Source organism: Triticum dicoccoides, chromosome 3B (assembly GCF_002162155.2).
Source record: "Triticum dicoccoides isolate Atlit2015 ecotype Zavitan chromosome 3B, WEW_v2.0, whole genome shotgun sequence".
In the NCBI taxonomy this organism is placed as follows: Eukaryota; Viridiplantae; Streptophyta; class Magnoliopsida; order Poales; family Poaceae; genus Triticum; species Triticum dicoccoides.
In genome coordinates this window covers 315,060,557-315,072,109 of record NC_041385.1, presented here as the reverse complement: position 1 = coordinate 315,072,109, position 11,553 = coordinate 315,060,557, and the positions used below count along the sequence as shown (strand labels likewise).

Genomic DNA, 11,553 nt, shown 5'->3' with positions numbered 1-11,553 from the left:
CTTCATGGATGGAGAGATGGATGATTACCCGCCGCTCCAGTCCGCGTCGACGAAAGGCCGGCTGACCACCAGCGCGCGCTGGCAAAGTCACCCAGTTTACTCGCGGGACGTTTGCCGGTGACGCCGTCCACGCCCACACCCCAAGCACCTCGGTGTCAGTCTTGAGCTTGGACGCAGCTTCAATGTAGTCGATGGAGCATCCGGGGCCGATGGCCTGCGCTACGGCGAACTCATCCCACGCCTGCAGCGGGAGTTCGTCCAAACAGAGCCGGACGTGGTGGACGAGGTCCACGTTCTTCGAGTGCGCCTCGAGGCGCCAAGAGCGCATCTGCAGCCTAGTGTCGCGGAACTTCAGGTCACGGCGCCCGGCCGCGTCCGCACAGTGATGCTGGTGGGAGAACCGCACCAGGTAGGCCTCGGGGAAGTGTCTGACGACGGAGACGTCCTCCGCTAGCATGCCCATCTCCTGGACGATGGCGGCGGCGATGTCTTGCGGACTGGCCCTGATGTCGCGGTCGAGCCATGCAACGACGGCGTTGGAGCCGAGGAGCACAGCCTCCTGATGCATGGCCGGTGTCGCATGAATCACAGTGAAGACCTCAGCCGGCCGCTGCGAGTGGTCGCCAGTCCATGCCATGGGGCGGGGCGGAACTTGGCGAAGGGGCTGGGACGCGAGGGGCGAAGGCGAGGACGAAGGAGTGCGGGCCGGCGCCGCGGGTGCCGCAGGCGCAGGACGGGGGCGGCAGGGTCGCGCACCCGAGTTGCCTGGCCGGAGGTGCGGGGCAGGTTTGTTGGAGCAGCTCCTCGCGCGGTGACCATGCTGGAAGCAGCGGCGACAAGTAATTTGGTTGCGGCAGCCCGCTTGTCGATGGCGAGGTAAGAGGCAGCGAAAGCACAAGCCTTTAATCCAGTCAGGGACGGGTTGGCGCAGCAGGGAACTCCGGGCGGCGCGGCCGACGGGACGCGACGGTCACCCATCCGCCTGCGCCCTTCGTCTCGAGCCCCGCGGCCACCATGCGCGGTGAATGCGCGTCGTGGGCATGCCCGCCCCCGCCGCGGACCCGATCCGCCCAGCTGCCTGAGATAAAGTGCGTCCCCTGCCCACCAGACGCGGCATTGAAGGCGGACGCGTGGGCAGTAACGGCAGGGCGAGACGCGGCGAGTAGCAGCTCAGGAGGCGTTTCCGGAACGACCGACACCTCCCGCGGATCCCAGGCCGGCCTGCCCGGCGGCGGAGGCGGAGGGGTGGCAAGCGCCCGATCCAGATCTAGGTCCGGCGCCTTGGACGGGGAAGGCGGGAAGGCCCACAGCAGGACAGGCGCAGCAAGGCCATGGGGAGGGCACCGGGGCGAGCAAGGGTGGGTGGCCAGAGGCGCCGGAGTGGCGGCCGCCGGGAAGGGCTGGTGGGCTACTGGGACGGGACGGCGGTCGCCGCGAGAGCGAGACCGGGGGCGAGCCATAAGGCAGTACCCATGTTTTCTTATGCGTCGGCGGGTGAAGACTTTCATGGCTGGAGTCACAACAATCTCCTAAGTGTATAGCTTAGATTAGGAAGAAATAAATCATGTAGTACGTGGCTTTTGAAGTTCAGATGGACAACTTTTGTAAAGTTTATGTTATTTTTGTATCAAATTCTTGCGATGTTCCCACATGTAAATACTTGACGTTTTTACATGGAAACAGCTAAAAAATATTGTGTCCAGCGCGATCACATAATTCAGTTATAAACCTTCAAGCATTACAACTGATTGAAGAATAGATCACATGCATCTTTTGCCAGAATCATTTAACACTGCAATTCAGTTTGTGAGAATTTTTGTTGCACTTTGAAGGCCTAAATTCAGTTTGCACTGCATTGCATTTTTCCAAATAAGGTTGTACAGTATTCCCAGATTTTACATTTCCATTGGAGTACCATCCTGCAACAATCTCATTTTATTTTCTAAGTGAGACGTGGATGTCCTAGGAAAAGGTCCATAACTAACAGCTAGGGAAAGATGAAATACATGCTGATCTTAGGTTTCAGGTAACAACATCTCAAGATGCCTGGGCAAGATTATCATGTTAGCAGCAGAAGAAAATATTTTTATTTGAACTATACACCAGTCTCGGGGCCTGGTTCAGTGGTACAGGAAGAGGAAGACATGAACTGGGTTTCAGATGTCGTTTCGTTGATTTAGCTAGGCTTCAAGGTCTCTTTTGCAAAACGTACCAGCAGCCAACCTGTTAGATAGATCCTGTCCCTTCCATTACGATCTGAGGGCTCATGTGTAGCTGGTGCATCTGGTGCACGAGTTCTTTCGTTGCACAGGATACGTCCTCGGGCCAATAGAGTCTGCACTCTTTTCCTTCACGCGTCCAAAGGAAACAAAATTTCCAAGAAAAGAGGTTGGGGTCGTCGCGTCGGCGTTGCCCAATCCTCTCCCATCTCCCCCACCTCTCCTACTCCGCTCCGCGCCGTTGCCGATCTGGCCTCCAGTCAACTCCGGCGAGGTAAGAATATTTGTTTCGTCTAGTCTAGGGTTTGTGCGGAATTGTTCTTATGCTTTCTGTCCCAAACTACCTACTCAGATTGGATTTGATTGGATTGAAGTTTACTGGACTGGAGCCGATCCGATCCGATCTGATCGGACTCTGCTGGCATCTAGCGAAGCTTGAGGAGGGGTCGCTCGCTGTCGCGGGCCACAGATCTGCCGCGTCCGCCATGGACGGCAACAAGGACGACGCTGTCAAGGCCCTGCGCATCGGCAAGGACGCCCTCGACGCCGGCGATACCTCCCGCGCCCTCAAGTTTCTGTCTAAGGCCAAGCGGCTGGACCCCTTGCTCCCCATCGATCACCTCCTCAACCCCCTCCTCAATAAGGATGACCCGTCCTCCTCACCGGCCTCGTCATCATCGTCATCTGCCCCACATCCCCCACCGCCTCCGCCGTCGCGAGCTGCATCATCAGCAGCCGGTGCTGACGGCTTGAGGGAAAGGAAGCAGAAGGGCAAGAAGAAGGATGGGGAGGAGGGCGGCGGTGATACTGCTGGGGTGAGGACGTACACGGAGGAGCAGCTGGAGGTGATCCACCAGATCAAGAAGCACACTAGGGATTACTACAAGATCCTGGGCCTCGAAAAGGACTGCACTGTTGAGGACGTGCGCAAGGCCTACCGCAAGCTCTCTCTCAAGGTGCACCCTGACAAGAACAAGGCCCCTGGTGCCGAGGATGCCTTTAAGGCTGTCTCCAAGGCCTTCCAGTGCCTCAGCGATGCAGAGAGCCGCAAGCGCTTCGATCTTGTTGGTTCTGATGAGCCGCCGGCATACAACAGGAGGGCGGCATCCACTGCCCGTTCATACAATGGGTTCTATGAAGATGACATTGACCCGGATGAGATATTCAGGAACTTTTTCTTTGGTGGGATGGCTCCTGCCACCACCAGGCAGTTTGGGACGTTCCATTTCAGGACTGGCGGGATGCATCATGCTCATGGTGTGCAGCAGGGTTCTGGTGGCTCCACTGTCCGTATGCTTGTCCAGCTGTTGCCTGTACTGCTGCTTCTGTTGCTCAACTTTCTGCCATCCTCTGAGCCAGTCTACTCCCTATCCCGCTCCTACCCTTATGAGCACAAATTTCAAACCCAACGTGGAGTAACATACTATGTGAAGCTGCCTAATTTTGAGGATCAGTATCCACACCAGAGCACTGAGCGTACAACACTAGAGCGGCATGTTGAGAGGGATTACTACTCGATAATAACACAGAATTGTAGGGTTGAGCTGCAGCGTCGCCAATGGGGGCTAGCCTACCAGACACCACATTGTGATATGCTTCAGAAATTTGAGGCGACAGCACAGTAATTCCTCCGGTGTCGCAAGGTGTGGATTGACTCTCCCTGCACATTATTTTGCAGTAGCCATATACTACTACATCATTTGCTTTGCAACCTTGTGTGCCTTGTATCTTGATATTTTTACTGTTCTGATGTAATAACCAACACTTTAAGGCCTTCTTTCCTACTTCTATTGAGTCCTTGTTATGGGTGCACACACATGGCAAGTGAGTTTTCTGCTTTTCACCTGAATGTCCATTCAGTCTTCATTGTGAAAGAGATATAGTGGAAGATGTTATTTCATGCTAGTTAATGGACATCTCCGTCCAACACATTAAGTATCTACTGAGTACTTGGCAGTACATAATTACGTAGCTTCACAACTGAGTAACTGTAACTTGCTCTGGCAGCTAGCAGCATGTATGGTGGATCGATAGATAATCGAACAATCATCTATGCATCCTGTTTCATATGGTTTTGATTAGTTGTTCTGATACTATTATTTGGATTTCAATATAAAACTTATAGCCATGCTAAGCCATGTAAGCTGTGCTATTACTATTACTAATTTATGCGTGCCTCTTTTCCTAGTTTTGAAGAGTCACCGAAGTTCCGCAGATTCTAAGATTTGTTAATCATAATCGTACTGGCTAGATCAATTGATCTTACGCCCTATGCTTGATTTTTGTAACCAGTGGCATGCCCATACGAAGCTGTCAGTCATTCTATATTTTCAGTCTAGCCATGTAACAGTGGCATGCCCATATGTTCCTGATATTTGTTAAGCCTCTTGTTCTGGCTGTTTTTATTTTTATTTTTATAACCTCTACATGCAGAATGGTACATTTGAGTGTTTGCATTGAACAGTTGCCTACGTACGTAACCCCAGCACTTGGTATGTGTAGTGTGTCAGTCATTGTAGGATGCACCAGACATGTTGTAGCAATGCATTAAGTGTTGGTGTATGCATGCCTCAATTATATCTCTATCGAGTTTTAACAAGTGATTGAGTTTTATTTTTCTGTTACAAAATTGACATTTATATAACATTGATTGCAGAATAATGAATGGGTTAGTCTGTAGCAATTATATAGCATTCTTATAAAGACTTGATTTCCATTTGTCCTTCTGCCCTCACCTTTTTTATGTTCCTTACAAAATGATCAACTCTTAGGATACAGCAATTTGAAATATATATTTTGATAACACAGACTCCCTCCGTTCCAAAATATAAGGTGTATTAGTTTTTCAAAAGCAGGGCTGGTTGCCATAGATAGATTGGGTCATTTGTTACTTGAGCAATAACCGATGCTACCACAGAAATACCGGAAGAAACTACAGCTATACGTGGCGACTCCACACGCAGCTTTGTTTAACAAGCATCACCCTTCCTTTCTTTTCAAACTAGTTGGATGCCCGTGCTCGCCACGGAACAAATAACATACATAGAGAATGTGAATGCATAAAGAGATCTTATCTACCAATGAGTTTGAACGCTGGCTGCTTCGCCTCTAATGGCAAGTTCCGCACATGAAGGCAATGGGAACCACATATCTACATTCTGGAGTGCAATTTTAGTTCATCCTATGTTATTGTGACCTCTTGACAATAAAGACCATCTCTTAGAAATTGCTTACTGATTCACCATAGCATCATTTTAAAATTTAAGAACTGGTATTTCCATAGCGCACTGGTTAATGAACAATGGCAAGTCCACATTTGTAGGCAGCTAAAGTTCAATGAGAAAACTTATACATCACCAAAAATAAAAGAAGAGGGACTAACTGTTACAAACTCAAAGAAAGATCTGAATATGTCACCAGGATAGTTCGGTTGTACAAAACAGTAGCTACATTTGTATCAAGTCAATATAATGTACTCCCTCTGTTCATTTTTATAAGGCTTTGTAGATGTTTCAGACAATGTGCAAAACAGCACAATTTCACTTGTCTGAAACGACTTATAAAAGTGAACGGAGGGAGTAGTAAACATATAAATGTCATGACTTTGGTACTGAACTGTTCTACCAAATATTGTTCCTTAGTCAAGTACTCCAAATTGTAGATTATTTAGAGCCTTATTTACTCCTCTAAAATACGCATGACAAACCTGTAGCATGACAGTTTTAGCTGCAGCACCTGTGTACAGCCCGTCCAGTAGCATCCATTTGTCACTCATCCAAGTGCTCATCAATATGCTCATGAAAATTATGATTTACTCACTTTGTGTGCTTACCATTTTGCTTCTTTATCATCAAAGTGCTGGTTAAACATCTCAAGATATGATTGGAATGTCTATTTTGATGTAATAGACTACCTTAAAACTCATGATCTAGAAGTATTTGAAAAATAACCTTCTGCACACTATAGCTTATGTAAAAAACTCGTATGTTAATTAAGAACCATTTGAAAAAAAAACTATCATATCCTTGCAAACAGAACTCTCCTTGTAATTTTTTTCTCATGTTGTTATAACCAGGCACTACAACAACCATATTCCATCAATTTATTGCATTAGGTACTCGTGGCATTTTTTGTGCTCTTTCATCAAACACTATAACAAAACTGGGAAGAAAGAAAATCACCTACAATCCTTATACCCTCTGATGGTTCTAATATATGTTTGACATGAAACCCTCTGTCAGAACGACAATTGAACCTACAGTGTTATTGTGTAAACATCAGCCTCTGAAAACGTTGAGGCATGTACAAAATGATTTTTTCTCAAGAATTTTATATGTCCCTCATGAACAACCTGGAGAAGCATGTATCACACCCTGTAGTGGGGGCGTGAAACACACTCTCGCTACCCTCAACACTTGATGATGCCTTGTTACTACTAAACGTACACTGTTCTCTCCCTCAAAATTTGTCATAACGTCCGTTGTAACATCATTATATCAAGGAAAGTGTTGTGCGTGCACATACTGTCCTTGACGTTGAACTTTCTTCCCTATAGCAACATACAGCAAGGGCCTCTCAAACAATTCTTAAAGGAACCGAGAAAACGACATTTGATGGGCAGATTCATACTGATTTGTTTGAGGCATAATTTACCAGTTAGCAAATATAGTTACATACACCTAGGTGATTTTTGATATAATGTGCAAAAAATAAAACCATGTCATGTCACCTGCAGAACTTCTAACAAAATCACATGAAAATAGCATCTACCAACTGAATAGCTGGTGGTATAGACGTATACATACTCTGGCATTTTGTCGAGCACTTGCTTGTGTGCAGTGGCCAGCAGCTGTGAAGCAAAGCAATTTGTACCTGGATCAGCCAGAATCTTGGGAGTCCGCTACCGTGGATTCGATTGACTTCCACTATGTGTCGTCCTAGTAGAAGCAGCCATGGCCAAAGAAGGTGGGCTCGCAGTGGGCTTGAGTTTGAGGTGGCGCATGGTGGAATATGAGGAGCAAACTCCCCTTCTGCCTGCTGTCCCTATCAGCTGCATGGTGCTCACCCTCCATAGCCTGGGCGTGGCTGCGCTCAACTCCTGCTCCTTTTGCAGTGCTGATAGGAGACAGTGGAGGGGTGGATGAGACGGCGAGGAGGAGGGGATCTGGTGGTGATGATGGGTGGTTGGACTGCTGAGGCAGAGGAGGCAGAAGAAGCGTTGAGGAACGGATGGAGTCAGTGACGCACTTCTGGAGGTCGGTGTCGGAGGAGACGAGGAAGGGGGTGGAGGAGATGATGAGGAAGAGGGGGTCGTGGTGGTGGTGGTGGGGCGGTGGAATGCCGTGGCGGAGCAGGAGGCATCTGAGGCGTTAGAGGCGGACGGCGCATGCTACAATGCTTAAGGGGGAAGTGGGGAGGGACGCTAGAGCCGAAGGGGTTTTGTGCAAAAGTACGAAGCGGAGTGGCGGGTGTCTTTTTGCAGAAGTGCCACAACTGGGCTTTTATCCTTTAGAGATTCAGATCGGACGGACCCAATTGCTAGATGGCAGACACACCGTCATCACCAACTGTGTCTTCTATAGGAGTAGAGATGCTTCCTCAGTCAATCAGCAGCTTATTCGATTCCTATTCTTATTAAACATCTGATATAGATGGTGGGAAAAACATGTGCATGTTTGACCAAGTTTTAGAAAAAGTTATCAATATCTACAGTACCAAATTTGTATCACTATTCACTAGATCCATCATGAAAATATTTTTCTATTTTATTTATTTCGTATTGTAGATATCGATATTTTATTCTATAATCTTGGTAAAATATACACAAGTTTGACTTGCACGGAAATCGATACACCTTATATTCTGGAACGGAGGGAGTATGTGGGTGAAGTGTGATTTCGTTTTGTGCTTGGTTATTGTTAACTTGCTAGCTTGAAGAACAATTTCCTAAGTATGTGTAATTTGTGCACAATCTTGGACCAATCATATGTTCTGTTCCCGTGTAATGTTCTGTAAGCCTGGCTTAGGTACTTCCGAACAGTGCTTAGGCTCTAACTAGTTCCTCTTGCCTCTCAACATTGAGCTCTCTTTCTAGCTTCTCTCCTAGTCTGCTGCTCCTCTATTGCTTCTACTACCCCTCTGCTGCCTCTCCTTCTCTGTTGTTTCTCCTCTGCCGCCTTTGCTGCTGCCAGAAGATGTTGATTTCTCAGCGAACTTCCTTGCTGGCTGCCTAGGTCATCGGCCGGACCTAAGCACTGTGGCTTGTCCGCTCCCCAGCACCTAATGCTAGTCTAGGCGAGCGCCCCTTGGAATCTTGATTGTATGAGATAACTTGATTTACTCAACACAATGTTAAGAAAGGTCTTAGGTGCTCGGTGGGCGTTTTTCTAGTGTCTAGGGTCTCCTTTGGTTTAGAGGAATCTTGTAGGAATTTCACAGGATAGGATTTCTATAGGAAAAATTCCTTTAGAGCCCTTTGGTTTGCATAATATATTTTCCTATTATGCACTGGTTATTATGCACACTATTTGTTCCTATAGGAAATACCTTGGCATAAGGTATTTAACTTAGCCAAGCTACCAAGGGAAGCTCCAGGCCAGGCAATTTTGCACCAGGGCAGCAACCAATTTCACAGGAAAGGAAGCTCTAGTGTCAGGTAGCTTGGCTAAGTTAAATACCTTATGCCCTATTTGTGTGCATAATAAACAAGCAATGCTGATATAAAAATGGTGAACATAGCTCGGTTCATGAACTAAATGAAATTAATGTGCAGATGAGCATTTGTTCCAAGCACTACACTCCAAAAAAGTTCGATTCACTTACCTTTTTGTAGCTAATCACTGGTTTCCATATACTATGTTATTTCTAGTTCACAGCTATTTGTATATTTTGTTTTTCTATATGTTGACAAATATATCAAGTAATGTTTGATCATGAACTTTAGTTACTGTGAACATAATTTAGTTAGAAATCCATGGGTGATATATCATCAACACCAGTACATGAGAAATGCAATTTTTAGTTTTTGCTCCCTTAGGTTTTCCCACTTTCTTGTCTGTGGGAAGTAGAAAACCAAATGCGCTAAACTCAGTTGGATTCATATGTTTCATTGTCTGTTATCGAGCCGGCTGGTTATAGCCATGGGGTCACACATCAATTGTTACCTTCTGACATGGATGATGTGTCCCATTACCTCATACTGTCTACTAGTATTTTTTTACCAGGATTGCTCACTAATTTGTTGCTGTACATTTACTCTCACTTGCTCATTTGGATTAGTAAGTTTGCACGTGCATTGCATGTTGTGTTAATGGGAGGTGGCCTCATGCTAATTGGATTAGTAAGTCTGCACAGGCATTGCATGTTGTGTGGTCTGGTTACTTCTTACTCAGCTGGATTAGTAAAGGAAAAAAATCTAAAGTATAAACCGCATGTTATTCGGGAATGATTGGGTGTATTTGATCAAAGACTGTCATGAGCTGTTCATAGCAGAAAAATCAGAGGCAACCCAGTTTTCGAAGGCTTGTTCCTGAATATTTAATGGATAGTTAGGTGAGGGTTACTGTTATAAGTTACTCCCTCCGTCTGAAAAAACTTGTCCCAAGCTTGTTTCTCAAATGGATGTATCTAGCACTAACTCGGTGCTAGATACATCCATTTGAGGGACAAGCTTTTTCGGATGGAGGGAGTATTAGTGCTAGATACATCCATTTGAGGGACAAGCTTTTTCGGATGGAGGGAGTACATAGTATTCCCTCCGTAAAGAAATATAAGAGCGTTTATAGATCACTAAAGTACTACTCCCTCCGTCCAGAAATACTTGTCGGAGGAATGGATGTATCAAGACGTATTTTAGTTCTAGATACATTCATTTTTATGCATTTCTTCGACAAGTATTTCTGGGCGGAGGGAGTATGTGCTAGGGGCAGTATGCTTGTTTTAAAAATTACTTGGAAAGATTTGTCTCTTTTATATTTTGTTATGTGACAGTTTGCTGATACTCCGTTTTATAGGGGTTGCGGCGAAACAGGAACTTTGGTCATGGTGTAAAGGCTTTCCAATACTTGCTCCGTTGATTGTCTGTTTCAAATTGGAGGCCAGCAAGTTAGTTTGGACTAGTAGTAAATTTTGTGGAATAAGTGCATTCGATGACTACACGCACCGCCTTGATGTATCTTAACAGTGTTAAGGCGTATGCAGCCGTAACTACTTGAAAGGATATGTAATTTGTTACGTTTCTTAGGGGCTGATCAGAATGCAGACATGTGTATGTATACGAATCATCTATATTTCCTCTGATGTTATTGAAGAGTATACCTGACGTAGCAGACTGTTACTGCTTTTTTCAAGAGTTAGCAAACTGTGTACCATAGCTTTATATGGAAAGAAAAAAGAGAATGTACTCCCTCCGTCCGAAAATATTTCATCAAAATGAATAAAAGAGATATATCTAGAACTAAAATACATCTAGATACATCCTCTTTTATCCAGTTTGAAGACAAGTATTTTCGGACGGAGTATGTTATAATCACGACGGATGTGAAGATAAAAACCCGACCCATACTGAATTTTCGCACTCCACGCACAACACATGCAAGGCCACTACTCACTTCTCTCTAAAAAAAGGCTACTACTCACAAATTGAATTGACTCCCTTCCCTCCAGCTAGCCCACATCTTAAAGCTCTTGCATAGTGAGATTGACGAGCTCAACCTCATTCACCTGATGTTGCACATGGTTTAAAACCCTTGCGTTTGTCTTTGGGAAAAATGAAGTCTTTACAGAGCTACGCGTTTTGGTGATGGAATGAGGTAAGGCGCTTTAGAGACTTGACACACAAGTCTCTAAAACGTCTTATATTTATGAACAGGGAGTACACAGTTTATCTTTGTACCGTGTTGTCATCAGTCTCACAAATTACCTCAAAGGCCGATCCCGTTTAGGCGGTTTGACGATGGGTGCCGTGAAAAAGGCTTGCTTCAAGTGTTTGAAGGTGAAATACGCTCGTCGTCGAAGTTGGAAGAAACACTTTTCTATAATAGTTGAAAATACTAGAAAAATTCTTAATAAAACACCTATAAAACCTGCATGTCCTAGAAAACTCCGTGTCCCCTTTATGTCTTGTGGGTACAGTAGCTTTTCTATGGCATCAATCTTAGCTCGGTCAACTTCGATGTCCTTTTCGGATATCTTGTGACCTAACACAATTCCTTCGTTCACCATGAAATGACATTTCGCAATGTTAGGACTAAATTCTTCACACCTCTGCAAAACTTTGTAAAGATTGTGAAGGCAATCATCAAAAGAAATTCCATAGATAGAAAAATCGTCCATA

At 45.6% G+C, this 11,553-nt stretch overlaps 1 protein-coding gene across 2 annotated transcripts; it reads left to right on the top strand.

The window, feature by feature from the left end:
- Window positions 1-2,110: 2,110 nt before the first annotated feature.
- LOC119275970 (chaperone protein dnaJ 49-like) lies at window positions 2,111-10,569 on the top strand. 2 transcript variants are annotated; one of them, XM_037556903.1, is made up of 3 exons: window positions 2,111-2,493; window positions 2,594-3,862; window positions 10,232-10,569. In XM_037556903.1, the coding sequence occupies exon 2, from the start codon at window positions 2,705-2,707 to the stop codon at window positions 3,842-3,844; it is 1,140 nt and encodes a 379-aa protein (XP_037412800.1). In that variant the 5' UTR covers window positions 2,111-2,493; window positions 2,594-2,704; the 3' UTR covers window positions 3,845-3,862; window positions 10,232-10,569. The 2 variants fall into 2 exon arrangements, with proteins under 2 accessions (XP_037412800.1, XP_037412801.1); XM_037556904.1 differs by having other exon boundaries at window positions 2,341-2,493; window positions 2,572-3,862.
- The last annotated feature ends 984 nt before the right edge of the window (window positions 10,570-11,553 follow it).